We start from the raw sequence: 18,117 nt of genomic DNA on the forward strand, positions 1-18,117 counted from the left end.
GAACCAAGTGCAGCACAATGTCTTTTTTTGTACTCTCTCTGTCCTTGCCTCCTAATTTTCTGGTAAGCAATGTTGGAGGTCTAAGAATCTCCTTCCCTTTCAGCTTCTGCTGCCTTCAGTATGGTTGAGCACATTGCTTCTAAGTTACTTTAACATACATATAATATAGCTGGTACAACTCATTATTTTCCCAGCACCCAGCCGAGTCCTCATTCCTACTCATTCTAATGTTGTCTACTGCATATGCTTTAGTATTGTGGGAGGTGAGACTTCAAACATCCTGACAAAAAGGGTGTCCACTTTCCTGGAGGCAATACTTCGCTAAGCGAAAATACCAAGCAGAGTCTAATTGACATCAGTGAGAGCTGCACTTCATGCTTTTCTTGATATTCAGCCTGTATTTTCCCCACTTCATCTCAGCCCCAGTTATAGGCTGTCAAACCATCCCAGCCTTACCTTACCTTCTGAGGGCATACATTTAAAGGGTAGTCATATTGCAAAAGTATGCTATTTTACACCAGCCAGAACTACAGCTCATTCCTCTTCATTTCCTTATGTATATGGATACTTCCTTGGAGATTACTGTTTAGCAAATTTTAGTTTATTCCTAACTTCACATTGGAATGGGTATTAAGCATTCTTTCTTGATCTGTTTTAATAAATACTATGGTATTTTTTTGCACTTCTGTCTAGTAACACTTAGCAACTTTCAAGCATGACACAGTCCTCTAAGTAATTCATAAAATAACCAAATTCTTAATATTTCTTTTCTTCTTGCTAAAATTTACAGAGTCCATTACTTCCACAGAGGTTGTTTTTCTAGGATTCAATAGGATTTTAGTTTCAAAACTGTGACAGATGTTACAGGCAGTTCAGGTTCAGATGTTTTTGTGCTTGTTTCTTTATAATTTCAGCTTTCCCTGTTTATTTTCTTTCTTTCACATGGAGCAGAGGAAATGGCACTTAAGAGAAATCCCCAAGAGATGACCTGACTTAACTTCTGTGGTTTGAGTTACTGTATATTTGAATAAATTACTTAAGTAACTACTTCATCTGCTAGAAAATTACATTTTAAATAAATGGAACTGTACAAGAACAAGGTGATGAAATCTGCAGCAAGCTTTACTGGATGTCTTGATCATAGAAACAATGTTGTCTACTTTGTTCCCTCATTTTGGGGTGTTTTTTGTACTCCTTTTCTCTTGTGTACTTGGGAGTCTTCTGCCCCAAAACGGAATGCACATGCCAGCATTTGCATGCTTTTTCTCCATTTTAAGTGTTTGTAGTTTCAAACATTCATTGAAAAGTAGTTAAAAAAATAGTGAAAGAAATCCCAATATGCATCTTAAAGCAGAATTTCAAACTACAAATCTGTTGTAGGGGAACAGGAAGTACATCAAACAGCATGTGATTCATTACCTGACGTAGCTGGTGCATCACAACATGTTTTCCATCTGACAAAGACAGATAATGCACCCTTTACCTGTCCCAGGTCTTTTGTCCTTGGAGTCATAAATCTCCTAAATTTTGTCTTTCACACAGTAGCTAAAGCAAAGCAGTACTGAGGAGCATACCTGCCAGAGTTCTGCCTGCCTGAGGCCTTTCTCCATGGCTTCTTCTCTAAATGCATACTAGAGGCATTGCAAAATGAACCTCACAATTTCTCGAGTCTTTTTTTTTCTTTTCAAAACGTATTTTTATTGTTAGTCCAACATTAAGTTGCCACGTTTCATTTTCTTGTACCTAACATAATCTATTTAATTCCATATTTTGATGAAATTGTGAGAAGCTGTGAGCTTACCACCTAATCTGTGCATATCTACAATGTTACCAGAAAGTAGTATGGGTATATTTGAAGTTCTTACATGATCCTCCTCATTGTAACATTTAAGAGTTTTACAGTTCCCTTATAGGGGAAATTATCTTCTTTCACTCTCCATAAGGAATAAAAACACAGACAGAAGTCTTTGCAAGTCATTGCAGCTGAGTATTTATTTATCTAAGTCTCACTGAATGCAACTGAAATAAAGCAAAAACTTAGGCAAAATTATACAGAAAAATGGCTGCAAAACAGATAATTGACCCTAAATCTTTCTGTTCAAAGAAGTAACTTTCTGCACATGCTGCAGTCCTAATTATGACTGCAATGAAGCATAATCAAGTGCAAATTAAATAAATTCTTTGCCTGTATTATTTCTCTGTTCAATCCTCTGTTCCTCTTCAGTCCACACAGTCAGTCTTCCTTTCACCTCCAGTCTGCACAGCAGACTATAATTAAACAATGAAAATCTGACATTTATTTATAGTGGAAAATTGTTTAAAGAACCATTTAGTACATTGACATTTTTGTTTCACTAGTGCAAAAGTTGTCCTTAATACTTCCATTTGCTCTTCTTTCTATGAATTTTAATGCTCTCATCCTCATTCATATGCTCATTCATTTCAGGTTTCATTTATCAGTTTGACAGGAGCCAGCCTCACCTCAGCTACTATTGGACAACACTGCAAGGTCCACTGCAGACCACTTGTCTGCTTTTATTTCCACAAAGCATATTCAGAGGAAATTTACTGAGGAAACCACATGCATAATTAAATACTAGTCACCAAAAAAATCTGGCATGTTCTTAAAAGGAAATTCCTTCAGGGACTATTTCCAGCTAGGTAAGAGCTCCTTCTTTGCCCTTTCTCAGCACTACGTAGTCATGTAGGAGATCTTTTCTCTGCTGATCCAGTATAACATGTTGGCCAAACTGCTACAGAAAATTTACTGTATATGTAGCCTTTGAAACCACATCCAAAAGAATTACAGCTTGAAAGCCATACTCTTTGTGTTGTGACATAGCTAGACACAGCTAACTGAAAAGTGCAGGTTTGTTCCTTCTCCTTAAAAGCACTTGTTTTTCATGGGCAGAATTGTGCCGAGTCTCCAAAAATCCTCCAAGAAACTGACTTCAGTAAGTCTATACCTCTGCAAGTGTCAGGAGGAAATCTGAAGCAGATAGCAGCCCTCCCAAACAGAAAATGTATGAATGGACTGATAAAGATCTACACAGAAACATCAGCACTGGCTCATCTGCAGGTGGACAGCAACGAACCAAGGTTTTTATCTTAAATACACACTTAGAAAGGGAAGGAAGTATTGCAATGACCTTTTCATTTTTTCCTTTACGAACTGACTGGAAAAAGTGCAGAGTATTGTATGGGTCGCTGCCTGCTTGCTTTCACTACCACAGTTCTGCTGCGCGGAGAGTAGAATGACAAAATTCCCATGCTCAGCTACAGAGACGTCTTTCAGCTGGAAAGGGCAGTTTGCGGGCAGCTGAATCAACCTTTGCCCATAACCACTGACCTCAGAGAAGGCTGCTACTACTCCAGCAGCAGGTGAAACAGTAGAACTGTTCCCATTCTTATGGCCTAACGCAGAGAATGCCATCCTCCCTCCCAGCTTCTACAGACCGTAGTTTCACCAGCTGTTTATCTAATCCTGGCTATTCCTGGACTCAAACCACAGCCTTTCGGGTAGATGAGATGCAAAGCTGAAGCACATACTGCGAGAAAAAGGAAAGCATAATTTGAAAAGTAGATACTTTTACTCCTCCGTCTGATGCAAACCAGATCATTGCATGTGCTAACTAAATGGAAATATTTGCTTATAAAAAGACCAATTCTTTAAACTTATTGCCATTTATCAAAGTATAAAGATGTACCCTTCCCCTCTTTTCCTCTCCTCAGATTTATTCTTGCTGGCAGGGAAAAAAAAGTCACAGGAAAGCTAAACTTTTAAAGAACTGAATAAAGCTATCATAAAAGCTTCACTAGGGAAGGCTTTCAACAGAATTAGAGAGATCTGGATATCTGCACCACAGATATACCCCATAGAAGCAACATACACTTTACACTAAAAGATGACTGAATTTCTACTAGAGTTAGCAAAACATCAAACCTTTGTAGCTCTAAAATACCAGCCGTAATACTGAATTCATGTTGCAATTTGTGCTTTGTGTTAAGTAATTAATTTCCCATAAAGATAAAGGTCAAAGATTTGACAGCCCACCAAACTCCAGAGTTTAGGATTAAATTGTTGCAAGTAGTTTGGAAAGAGTTATCTAAGGCAGGGAAGTACTAGGACTCAGCTCTTCCTGTAAGTTGGTCAGCCTTTATTTTTAGTTTTCAATTGTCAATATTTTTTTTTCCCCTTTTGTAAAGGAAGTATAAAGAACTGCCAGTACTTGAAGCTCAATTACTTTATTTACAGGTCCAGTATAATACAAACAGTGCTGATGATGGTATGCAGCATTCAGACTCCTTCAGCTGGCATGACCTCTAAGAAAAAGAATAAATGCCAATGCTAGATTTAGTCACTGAAGTTGCCACAGGTTTTTTGATCCCATATTACCTGAAAAACTGTCCAAGAACTCGGCACCTTGGGGAAGGTACAAGCTACTTTTCCAGATTAAATGTTTAATGCTACTTCCCGATCAACTCTTTCTGGAGTCACTTTGTGGTGTACAACAGCACTCCCTGTAAAAATAGCAATCAAATGCTTCCTTCACCAAAGCGCACAGGAACAGAGAAGGGGATTAATTTGGCCCTGCTAAATTAGAAAAGCCACCTTATTTCACCTAAGAGCATAAAAGACTTCAACACAAATCCCACCCATGCAAACAAAATCAATTCATAGATTAAATCTATTACCTGTGTTTTATGAACATCAGGCTACAGCAAATGTACTAATACCATGCTTGATCCCTATCCTGAGCTACCGCTTGCAGAAAAAAAACCTAAAGAAACCTTGTATTTTGAAACTGTTAAATAAAGAACAAGGAAAGGTGGTTAGAACAAAAACAAAACTTAACATTTAAACAGCAAATATTCCTTGGCTGTATTTAGTGCTTTCATTAAAGCTACAGTGTACACGAAGTCAACACTTCACGGCGAACACCAGGGCAGAAAGCTCTAGCAGACACATCTCTTGTAGATGATGTCAGAAGCTGAAGTGCTTAGAAATTTCTTATGCGTAATCACTGAGGTGACATCTGTTCTGCTAAATTCTGTGTAAGTGGGTGACTACCTCAAGTCAACCTGAAACTCGCCTTTAACATAGCAGGTCCTGCTAAGCAGCACTGCTAGGGCATCTGTACAGGTCACGAAGGCACCTCCAGGCAGCAACACCCAGGGGTTCGACCATAGTGACCTCTCAGCTACAACCGCTGAACTGTAGCAGATCTGAACAAGCAGTGAGCCCTTTTCAATAGGAATTCCTGCCTGCTGATTTTTTTGATACAAGACATTGTTAAACTACAGTTTAAAGAACTATTACTGTTAAGGCTAATCTTTTAAGACTGATGATGCATACTCTGGAAGAAGGGCACATAACACCTGCTCTATAATTCTGCAGTTCCAGTAAACCTGAGTTTAATGTGATTGAATCGTGTTAGTGTGAGCCTATTAAATTATAGTTTCTGATGTAAAGAAGCAACCTTTTCCTCTCCCAAGTCATTAAGCCCTCGTAATGTTTTAAACAGTTTCAGTTAACACTTCAAACTTTGCAGAGGGAATACAACAATACTTCCTGTCCTTTTAACATCATCTATTATTGGTATTAATCAAGGAAAATTAAGATATATATGAACACAAAGCCAACAGTATCAAGAACAGATTCACACCCAGAGTGATATGAAAATGGAAACGGAAGATGGGGAGATGACTGGCCACTGGAACGTGAACCAACAGGTAAGCATGGAATAACAGGAAGAGGAACAGCCACTACCACCAACTAGCAGAGAAGCCTTCAATTACCAGCTGCTCATTAAGCAGGTTTGTGAGAGTCTTTCAAGGTTGGAAACTTAAATTTGCAGAAAGCAAACACCTGCTGGGCCCAGACAGTGACCAACTCTGAGATACTTTTAGGCTCAATTCCTTATTCGGATTCCTATTTATCCTGGTCTGGATACCACCTCCTCCCCTGCCCCCCAAGGGATTCCCATTTAAGATCACATTGAAACAAGAGCAACAAATAGGCCTGCCAGTCTCCTACATTAGTTGTCTTTTGCCTATCAACTTGATTTTTCTCATCTCAGCACTGCAAAATTCAGTTTGTCTTTGCTGCCCAGGAATGCACAAGGACAGCAGGAATATGGAATGTGAATGCATAGACCATAAACATACTGCATAGGGAGTGTAAGGAGAATTGTTCCAAAGGCCATTAAATTCCACCAACTTTTCTTTTTACCGTGTCCTTTATTTTCAGCAGTTTATTTCAGCAGTTGTGTATGTTATTCAGGTGACTCATTCTGTACTTTTATTACGACTATTCAAGATGTAGGTAAGACGAAGCACACAAATGCCTCTCAAATCCCAAGCCTGATGCTGTAAGTTGACATTTCTGCACTATCTATTAATGTGTTAATTCTTATTAAAAATAAAAACCTGAAACACATGACAGCAGAACAATACTGAAGCAACAGTCACATGAAAAGTTTCTCCACTTGCAGTTTCCTCAAACATCATACAAAAGACTGCCATCTACTGTTGGCATCATTTAAGTCTTTTAGTATGTATTTTGCATCATAATAGGCAATACTATTTCACATCACTATCCAAAGAGTGAAGACCTACCAGGCCTCTGTTCTATGAAATCAATCTAAAGGATAAAATCACTAATATGCTACTCCCATAGCATAAAGCAATGGGTCTATGAGAGATGAATTCCCCCCAGTTCCAGCATGCCATGGGATGTGTACCTTAATGGCTGTATAATTTCTCTTTCTTGCCAGAGCCGTTTAATTATTTCTGCTTAAAAATTACCCACTTCGCTTGAGGTAATGTTCTGTTTTGGTCTGTCTTTACAGCTGCAACTACCTTCTATTTTCTCTCCCTTGCGTACCCCTCTCTTACACTCCTTATGGAAAAACAGTCCATGTAGGCAGGCTGTAGAGGGATGGGAAACCAGACACAGAATATGCCTTGTCCTCAGGAAAGTAAACACCACAAAGGCCTAGAACAGCACTTCCCCTGCAGAGACATTTGTTTTGTAGTGGAGCCACTAGACTGCAACAAACAGCAGGAACTGCACTCATTTCATTCTATCTCCCACCATTTACCTGCTGCCTTCCAGCTACAATGCAGGGAGTATCAGTGCAATTGAAAGAGGGTTACTGACAATGTACTCACCCATGGCAGCCAGAGGCAACAGTTTTAAAGAAAGGAGTACTTATCATGCTGGCATGCTCTGTGAGGACAAGAGACTGGATGCAGGCACTAGTTTTCCATTTTACTCAGTCAGTGAAGCCATGTCAGAACCCCCACGGATATGCAATATTGACATTTTGGAGGCTTATTAAAAATAAACAGGATCACTAGGACCTGAAATAGAGGTATTACTGGGCTACCTCACTCCTGTGTGAGGTATTTAGATCCTAGTATGGTGCCTGTTACCGATTTCACACAGAGAAGATTCTATATATCACTGTAGTTGTATCTAATCTATGCAACTGAAGTGGAAGTGAACAGATCATTGCGATGAATTCCACAAGAAGCAAGTAAGTCTTCTTTAAAAAATATGGAAGTGATAAGGGCTTAGTAAATAAACTCACCATAAACTCACTTTAGGCAAATCAGATCACTTGTGACTAAGCAACAAGCTTCTTTTCTTTGGAAAATGCCTCAGTAGATCACTATAATCACAAGATAAAACAAAACCCTTAAACTGATAAACCATATGATCTAGACCAACATCCTTAGGTTAGGTTGTGGCTGGATTCTCTTGTTCTGCTGTCATCTAAGAAATCAAACTCCGCCATTCCTGCTCGTTCAAAGGTGTGGAGGAGAAGGAAAAGACTACACACACTCTCCCATCTGTAAAACCTGCATAATTTATTCAGATGAACCTTAAGAACTCTCATAAACATCACAGTATATTAGTGTACAATTAATGACAACTTCGGAAATCATGCTTTTGATGCTAACCATAAATTTAGTGGTAAGTGCCACAAGATGTTTTTTCATTACTTCAAAGCAGCATATGATTAACAATAAACCTTATAAATAAATATTATCAGGATTAAGAACTGCATTTAATTTGTATTTAGTTTTGAAAAATGCTGGATGGCTAGGAAACAATCTCTGTCTGATGACTGTCATAATTAAAGACATTCCTGGCTGAAGTAACAGATTTCAGCAGTGTATTTTTAAGAGAACTGTGCGTCTTGAGTTTCTGTGGAAGTATTAGTATCCTCCACAGAAGAAGTACATGATGATACCACAGCACACAATAAACCTGGCGACTTGGGTTCAGTCTCTGTTTTCCTGGTAACAATATTTAACTGTTTTTAAAATTTAGCTTTAAAACACGTACCCACTATTGGTTTTCAGAGATCTCATTAGAGGATATTAACCTTCTGGGGAGAGGGACATATTTTCCTCAGGATTCATGCTTTTTTGTTGGTTTATCAAAGTAAGGAGTGTTGTCTTGTAGCAGATCTTTCCTGGGTATGAGCACTGTAATAGAAAAAAAAAAAGTGTAAAATACTATTTAAAATTCTACAGTTGTTTTTACATTTACAAACAAAAAACCAGGTTACTACGAAAGATCAGGTTACTGAAATGAGAATCTGAGCTTCTGGTATGTGTACAAGCAGCATCATGGTACCCACCCAAGACAAAACTGTATTAAGATTTTTACCTTCTGTTGGTCAGAATATTGCCTTCCCCTTTTTCCTTTTAGAAGCACTGAAAATATTTTAATAGCATTAAGAATCCATAAAAAATGATAAAGTGTTGCAGTAACTTTTAGCAACAGAGAGAATGGCAATTTTATCACGCCTGAGTCAGATTATGTTTACTTCAACAAGTAAACATAAGTTCCAAAAAATGAACACTAAATTTGATTTAGCCCTCTCCCCCAACATCCTGGAATCTGATCTGTAATACTCATCTTGTCACACCTGTTTTAAAGGCCAAAAGGAAAAGAAAGCATCAAATGAAAATTACAGCCACTGTATTGTCACTGAAGTGCAGTGTGTTAGGGTTTGTCTAATTACACACCATTTTAACCTCTTTCGGACTCTTAAGTTCTTGCCATCTAGCTCTTCAGAAATCAGCTTGTCCTTTCTTCATGAAAGGAAGGAGCTGTGTCATGTCGGATTTGCTCCAGCAGCAAAAACTAAAGCACAAACACCTGAAATCATAATGCTGAACTTCGACTAGGTCAAACAGCTGCGAAAGGTACAGTACACCTGTAAAACTCTGTATGTGCGTATATGTGTAATGAGCAATATTCTGTCCAAAGTGCACTGATATCCCATATCTTGTAAGAAAGAAGACTGACTTCCTCGAATGTGTGTTCCTTTTGCATCTGTGTACTGATGCATTTAATAAGAATCTAAGAGCTTTAAAGTAAAATTTCAGTTGCATTTCTCTCAGATAAGATACTTGTGAGTAAAGTTACGACAAAACATGTTGATCTACACACCTAGAATAGCTACATGAAACAGACATATCAAAGAAAAACAGAATTGGATATGAAGTACTGAAAAACAAAAGTCCAAACAAATAAAGATTGAAAGAATCTTTAACCTTCCTTTTCAAAGCTAAGTTTTGAACATACACTGCCAACACACCAAATCAAAATCATCAGAACATACTGCATGTGTGGCATATTACTAAAATGTAAGCTCTACTTGTATCAGCTTAATCTGAAATTAAAGTGAAATTAATAGAACAGACATTTGTATACTACTGAGTAACAAAACTCAGACTGAAACAAACAAAAAATCAGAAAAATTGTCTAATATGACTAACAAGCTCCTAATTGAAATTGCCATCTCTTTAGTAAGAAAACCTCAGCTTAATGTCTTTTTTTTTAAGGTTTACCAGTGAATCCCAACATGACTATACACCACTGCATCTCCAACTTTTTAAAGAATAACATTGCCCTGTGTACTGCTTCTATGACAGCACAGAGTAATTTCATTTGATTAGGGAAAATGTTCCCCTTACCAATATTTGTTCTCACTGTCTAAGACAAGTCTTTGGCTTTTTCTTTTCAGTTATTAAATAGTTGTTTTAGAGATGCAGGATTGCAGGGTGGGGGCGGGCAGAGAAGAAAAACACCAGGTGTAGCTAAATTATATATTGTCAGCTATAATACAAAAAGAGTCAAAAGATTCTGACAGTAACTCACTTAGGGAAAGCAGCTGCAGCAATAGGTTTCTGAAACACTTCACCCAGTTTCTTTTTCCCCCACTCTTCTTTCATACAACATAGCAACTGATCACTTTAATCTGTTTTTGGGTAGGGTGGGGGGCAATATCCTGGGATGAAGCAAGTACATAATACTAATTTAAATACAAGCCTAAATCAGTATTTTACAACATTTTCTTTTTTTTCCAATATACCTTCTATTACAGTTTCTACAAAGTTTCCAAAACAAACATGTAGTACCTAAGATAAAGCACTACAAAAAGTAAACTTTTCAACTGAGGTTACTTATTTTTATTTGCCAACAAATAGCAACTCAAGCAGCCACCTTAGGGCTGCACTTCCACTTTTTTTTTTAATAAATCTGTCCCAAGCCTCTCACTCAATACAAGATAATACCATGAAAGCAACAAGGGAGCTAACTGTAATTCTATTGGCACTATAAAAGTTACCACAGACCATAAAGATTACAGATCAAAAAGGTTGATTTTGTTCTGCTAAAACTTCCTTAATCAAAGCTGTACTGGAAGTAAATACCCGTTCAATGTGCTACCTAAGCAGATTCATATACCTATACAGAGATTTCCTACAACAAATTTCCTGCCACTAACTGGCTCCTATGTGCCAAAAAGCAAAGGAAAGTGAGAAGATCCACTTGATATTTTTATCATATACATGCACAACATGTTTGGAGGGGACACAGCTGGGACAACTGACCCCAACTAACCAAAGGGGCATTCCATACCATTTGACATCGTGGTTAGCAATAAAAGCTGGGAGAAGAAGAAGGAAGGGGCAACATTTGGAGTAATGGCATTTAGCTTCCTAAGTAATCATTATGCATGATAAAGCTCTGCTTCCCTGGAGATGGCTCTGAACACCTGCCCACCGATGGGAAGCAGTGAATGAATTTCTTTGCTTTGCTTATGTGCACAGCTTTTGCTTTACCTATTAAACTGTTATCTCAACCTACAAGTTTTCTCACTTTTACCCTTCCAATTCTCTCCCCCATCCCCCTGCGGGACAAGCGGCTGCATGGGGCTTAGTTGTTGGCTGGACTTAAACCACTACACCACCTAGCCATAGATTCAACTAGAAGCTGAAGCCCCACTTCCAACTTTCTTCCTCCTTTTAATCTCAGACAACTTGTCTTAACAAAGAAGAAAGGATGGAAACAGCAGGGTGACACATTCAACAAAATGGAGCAGCAGTGGAAACCACAGCCATTTATAGGTACGATTTCACACAGTGCACTGACCATGCTATTCAGCATAAACTACTATCAAAATACGGTGACAATTATCTCAACTCCTTACAAATTATGAATTTCTGGTTTCAGGAATTTTCTAATGGGAGTTCTAAAAGGGGAGTTCTATGGGTATTTTTGTTGGCATCTGCGCTATTCAACATGTTTGTAAGTAACCTGGAAAAGAATGTTTTTTTAATGGTACTATCCTGAATAATTTCTTTAAGAAAATGGCTTACTGTGAAGAACTGCAGGACAAGCTTAAGACTTGACTGAATAACCAGTAAAATGACAGACAAAATTACACGCAGAGACATGCAATGCACACAGATTTAAAAAAAAACCCCTAACTTCATAAGGAAAGTGATAGGTTCAAAACTGACCACGACCATTCAGATGAGTTTAATGAATACAAGATGATTTTGTAACAATAAATACATACGTACAGAGCTAAAAATTACGAATGGCTAGGAAACCAATTGAGGATGAAAGAGAAAGCATCATTGTGCCATCGTTGTGTGTATAAATGCCTGGTTTGCCCACAACTTGATGACTGTGCTCAGCCCTGATTGACAGTGAGCTTTTAATCATCTTAAGAGAGAGTAGAATTGAAATGGGTGCAGAGCATAGCAACAGAATGATCAGAGGCATTCAGCTGTTGTTTCACAGAGAAGCTCTTCCATAGCGGGGGAAAAATAAAAGGGGAACAACAAGGGGCTGAAAAACTCATGAACAGCTTGGTGAAAATGAATAGAAATTGAAGAGTAGAACCACATTCAAAACTACAGCAAGTGATTCTTCATAAAAAGGAGTAAATTCTTTGTCAAAGGTTCTTGGATGCAAGAAATTTGCATAGGTTGACAGGTACAAGCTCATGAGAGAGAAACTCACTGAGCATAACTAGAACAGAAACCATCCCTGGCTCACGAAGTGCTGCCAGGCATAAACAGCTGGAAGACACGAAAGTTCACTTGCTCTGTTCCTGCTCTTCTCCTGTCATCTGCCTCAGACTACTATGGAAGACTCAACACTGGTCCAGACATCTCTTTGGCCTCGATCATAATGGCTGTTCTAAAGTTAAATGCTTTACCAAATCTAAAACTGAAAATAGTTACAAAGCTTTACAGACACCACTAAACAGAAGCAAAAGGAAACAACATACATAGCTGAAGATTTCTCCTATCCTCTACCACACAGCTGTATGCGGACCCTACTACTTTTCTTGTGTTTGACGATAAGATAAAAGAACTTCTAAATCAGGAACCAAAATTTCAGAATTTCATAGGCTTTGCATCAAGGCCATCATTGCATCACAAATCTTCCACGGCATAATCTGAAACTTAAACTGTCAGAACAAGGTTTTGGAAAAGAACACTCCATCCTCAAAGAAAAAGCTACTATGGACAGTGTACATACTGCATTTGTGAATCCTCCTCAGGCAGCTTCTACCTATTTGGTAGAGCAAGCATGTACAGATACTGTTGCTACTACATTTAGACATACACTGACTGACTAGCCAGTACCTGCATGCTGACTTGCTACCTAGTTGCTGTCACTCCTAATAGTTAAGCTACCAAGTTGAGACTTCTTCTCTCAATGAGGGCATTAAATGCAGTCACTGCCTCTTTTCTATGAGCCTCTGTATTTCAAATATTTGTGTAGAAACTTTGTACCTTTGAAACCTCCACCTGTCCTCAGCAGTGACATTAGTCAACAGGCTTAAATTAAGGGTTTGGGCAGAGAAATGACAGACAGACAGACTTTTGCCTTCTCTATCCCTTTACTTAGTTTTCAAGTTTTATATTTACTTACTGAACTACAACATTTTTAAACATCTTTTTAGCATGCAGCTTTACTCACATATTTTGTCGGAATCTGTGTGAACTGCCTGAATAACAGAAGTTCTGAGAATCACTTCAACATCTGAAGCTATTTTCAGAAGCTAGTAAAAGGAAAACAAACAAACAAACAACACAGAGTAATTAAAATTGTATGTAATTATTCCTGAAGGTATTTTCCATACTAGACAGCTATTCAAATAATAAAGCCAGTCAGTTCTATTATTCAGTTAATTATGCACTACCTGTACATAGCTTTTACTTTGGGGATCCTGGGAATAACTTACAGGTGATATATAAGCTACATAGACATACAGCACAAGAGGGAGAAAACTTCTGCTCAGTAACATACAGCAGTATAAAATCTATATACCTAATTAAAAGTGCAAATAAATAAGGTAGAATGCAACTACCAAAACAAGTAACTAGTTTCTGATGATCAAAGACATTGGTGAATGCCTCAATAACATTTGACTACCCTGAGGGAAAGGGCAATCTGGTCCTCTTAACATTCCTCCTCTTGAAACAGGAGACAAAAATAAGGGCAAAACATGACAAGAATACTGAGGTTTCACAGAAAAGCAGTACAGGAACAAGGCACTACCTAAAGATCAGCAGGGGCATTAATACTTGGCAAAAGGCCTAGAATTACTTCCCTCATTAAGAGGATAAGCAGAAGCACCCTTGCTAGTTTCACTGAGCCATTAAGAGAAGCCTAATATCATTTGCATGATAACTGTGTCAGAAATAAATGAAACTGCACAAGTGAAACACTTCGGGAGACATGCTTACACTATGAAGTAGTGTGTAACAACAGAAGTGGATCTTTGCAAGAGTTAGAGCTCAAGACTTGACACCTACACTGGATTTTTCCTCCCTCCTTTCCTTTTTAAGGGTTTGGACTAGGTATCCGCCAGATCCCCCTACTGAATGCCCATCAGCAGATGGGCTGAACGCTCCTGAAGCACACCTTCTACTTCAGATTCATCTTAAAGGAATTCTGCCATTTGCTCTGACACTGCTTCACAAACCAAGCCAAATCACAGGAAGTGGAGATAACCAAGGTAACTTCAGAAACATGCTCCCAAGCTGAACTAAAATGCTGCAGTAGTTTCAGCTGCCATGTCTCACATTCTAATACCGCAGATGTTAGAATGCCTAACTCCTACCTCCTTAGGTCACTACATAACGAAGTATTTGACATCATATTATAAGACATTGCAGCTTTGTAGTCTGGCAAAGTAACACACATTTGGTTGGTCAATATTCACTTTTGAGCTGCTGTCCAAAGCAGAACACTAACACCCCCATGTTTATGCAAGCAAGTGTCCAAATTCCCGCAAGTCCTGTGTATCATTTGATTCAGTTTCTCTGCATCTGAGTATATTCAGTACACATATATATGTATATATAATGACAGCTTCTATGATGTTCTAGGATTCTGTAGTTGTGATGGAAGTCTAGAATTTCGCCCACTGACATATTTAATCAAGACAGCAGTTAACCCATACTAAAAAGTTATGAATTTGTATTTTCTAGGTTGCCATTCCTACCAAATATAGATTTAAAAATTACAGCAAGTATTTTTCCTGTACATCTGTAACAAAAAGAATATACAATTTAACAGATCAGACACTGGGAACACAAACACAAAAGTGTTACTATAGGGGCCTGGTAACAAGCAGAAATGCAAGAAAGTCCTAGCTAAATACTCAGAATTACTTATGTTACTGTCCAGTGGCTGCTGTGGTAGCACAGGTTTAGAGTTACTTCTGCAAAGGATAGATGGAGACACTTTCTTCCCACTAGTGCCCAATGACAATGTAAATACATTCTGTTAAAAGGCTGAATGACAAGGACTAAATTATTCACTCTGTATGGATGCTAAGAACTAAAAATATCTAAAATGCAGAAGTTTCATTTCAGGCCTCTGTAAGCTTTAGATACATGACTCAGTAAAAAGTGTTAAGAGAACAACTGAGCAAAGGCAACTAACATAGCAAGCTAACAGAATGTTCTACTCCTTTTAATGCACCATGAGGAAAGAAGCAGCAAAAAAACCCAACAGTAATTACTATCTCTATATTACAATAGTCAAGATCATTTTAGCTGTTTTTTGCCTCCCACAAAAGATTCTGCCTCATTTGTGATCAGGAATCAAAATAACTTCTGTCCTGGTTTCGGCTGCGACAGAGTTAATTTTCTTCCTACTAGTTGGCATAGTGCTGTGTTTTGGATTTAGTAGGAGAAGAATGTTGATAACACACTGATGTTTTAGTTGTTGCTAAGTACTGCTTATGCTAGTCAAGGACTTTTCAGCTTCCCATGCTCTGCCAGGTAAACAAGGAAACTGGGAGGGAGCACAGACAGGATAGTTCATCCAAACTGGCAAAAGGGCTATTCCATACCATATGATGTCATGCTCAATATATAAGCTGGGGGAAGTTGGCCGGGGGAGCGATCACTGCTTGGGAACTGTCTGGGTATCGGTCGGCGGGTGGTGAGCAATTGCGTTGTGCATCACTTGCTTCATATATTATTATTATCATTATTATTATAATTATCATTACTATTCTACTTTATTTCAATTATTAAACTGTTCTTATCTCAACCCAGGAGTGTTTCTCACTCTTACTCCTCCAATTCTCTCTCCCATCCCACCGGGGCAGGGGGAGCGAGCAAGCAGCTGCGTGGTGCTTAGTTGCTGGCTGGGGCTAAACCACCACAACTTCTCACGTCTGCCAGTAACTGAGCAGATTATTTGTATCTTTCTGTGCTTGTCTACACAACAAGGACTAGGTAAACTTAACTGACCACAGCTCAGATAGATATTAGGAGCGAAGTACACAAAATATTTACCTGAAAATAGCAACATAAAACATTTTTTCCATAATTTTATCATAAGCTTCAAGATAAGCATACTTAACTACCAAAAGACACTTTCTTCTCATATATTTCTGTATGTGCAAAATTCTGTAACATACTATCAATACCAATGCAGGTATCAATATAAGCAAATATAAGCAAGTATAAACAAAGATCCATGTAAAAGCCTTTTAGAACTCACCTGGCTCTCACACTATCTCAATAAGTACTTCCCCTGGTTTAGGGATCCTTTAAGTAAAAAGCCCCTATATAAGTATTCTCATGCAAAGTGGAAAAAAACAATGAAAACAAGAAGTACCTCATTTATCTTCTCTTCAGATGTCTCATCTTGGTTATTTCTGAATTCTTCATTTATCTTTTGTCTTGCAGCTAAATAAGTAAACAAAAAAACTAAAGTGTGAACAAAAAATTCTATTTTGTCTTTGTCACTGCCTCAAAGCTCAGAATCCTAAGTCCTTTACAGCACCTTCCTGGTGCATTCTGCCTGAAGTATTTTAATGTAAGATTTCCATGGAATTCAGGTGATGTCATATTTTAAGTTGACTGGTATAGGAATAAAGTATGATTGCCTATCTAGCATTCTGAGCTTTAAAAATAACTAACATACAGACGCCACTACTAAAAGTTGGTTTACTAAAAAAGCAGTATTTATCCCCTGAGGAGCAACCGTACAGAAAGACAATCAACTCAAATGCTTAGTACAGTTAAACATGCTTTTGCTGGACTGGAGAGAGGAATAAAAAAAAAGCGGGGGGGGGCGGGGGCAGGAATCCCAGGAAGATCACCAAGATTCCAAAAAGAGATGTTTTCCTTATGAAATATAGCTTGAGTGCTTCAGCCTCACAACCACTTTTTTGTTTCAAATTAAAGGGTCTGGTTATGGACACACAAGTTTTCCCAATGATTACCTATAAAATGTGGAAGGGAATAATTTGAAGGAAGACTTTGTAAAGAATTCTCTTTCTGTGTATTCAGAGAAGAAAGTTCCATGGAAAGATAGGTAAGCGTCCACCACACAAAAAAAGAGCATCTCACCTTCAAGGGCTCTGGTATCATTTTTAAAAACTTCTTGCCGGGTTCTGTGTAATAATTTAAAAAGCTTCAAAACCTGTCAATACAACATCAATAAAATTAGCTTGTTTGCTAGCAGGATTCGTAGTTGAAATGAACAAGTTGCAATTAAGAGTGTTCTGGTTGATCTTCCATGTTCTTTTTCATTTAGTACAGAATTTGGTAGGGAATCAGTATCTAAGATACTTTACATCAATTTCTGATCGAATAACTTGCAGCCAAAGCACATGTGAGGAAATCAAAATCCTAGACAGCTCTAAATGTTTCAAATTAATCTAAGATGCTAGACAGTACGAGCATTACACTCCTAAATAATCATCTGGCATGACAGGATTATAATCCTGAAAAATACACTGATGTAAACATATTTATTGTGCCAATACAATATAAACCCAACAGAATCAGAATAATTCTAAAAGTCAAATCACCTGAAGCAACTATCAAGAGTGCATCACTGGACATTCTCAGATTACGAAACAAAGACAGAAATATAAATGGCTAATGTATTCTCACACTTGCAAGCCAATGGGAGAAAAGTGAATTTCAACAGGATCTCAAGCTGTGTATTAACTAATTCAATAACTATTTCTCATATCTCTGTGTAATACCTGGGCATAATCTTCTGCAGGTGATATGGAAAAAACAACACAAAGCAAAGTCCTTCCCTAAATATAACTGCCAGATCGGCAAATAAAAACTTCAGTAAGACCAAACACTCAAAAATTAGGATTTACAGTGTAGAGACTACACACTTCAGTTTGTACGTAAAGCAAAACCCCTGAGAATCACAGCTCAGAGTCATGTGGTTTTGGTTATTTATTCATACAGACTGTAATGAATTACAGAAATCCTGAAGTCCTTATCAGACTTTTCTGG

General features: G+C 38.0%; 1 protein-coding gene across 5 annotated transcripts in view; it reads right to left on the reverse strand.

Moving 5' to 3' along the window:
* LYRM7 (LYR motif containing 7) overlaps positions 1–18,117 on the reverse strand; it is a 28,549-nt gene that overhangs the window by 8,073 nt on the left and 2,359 nt on the right. For 2 of the 5 annotated variants that reach the window (XM_075726374.1, XM_075726375.1), the window contains exons 2-4: positions 17,206–17,278; positions 16,469–16,539; positions 8,357–8,499 (exon numbers count right to left, since the gene is read on the reverse strand). In XM_075726374.1, the coding sequence (XP_075582489.1) occupies positions 8,392–8,499; positions 16,469–16,539; positions 17,206–17,278 (252 nt within the window). In that variant the 3' untranslated portion in view covers positions 8,357–8,391. Of the gene's footprint in view, positions 1–7,761; positions 8,500–9,120; positions 9,164–13,306; positions 13,389–16,468; positions 16,540–17,205; positions 17,279–18,117 lie in introns of those variants that run through there. The other 3 variants (XM_075726370.1, XM_075726371.1, XM_075726373.1) reach the window with 3 other exon arrangements.

Source organism: Pelecanus crispus, chromosome Z, assembly GCF_030463565.1.
Source record: "Pelecanus crispus isolate bPelCri1 chromosome Z, bPelCri1.pri, whole genome shotgun sequence".
Classification (NCBI taxonomy): Eukaryota; Metazoa; Chordata; class Aves; order Pelecaniformes; family Pelecanidae; genus Pelecanus; species Pelecanus crispus.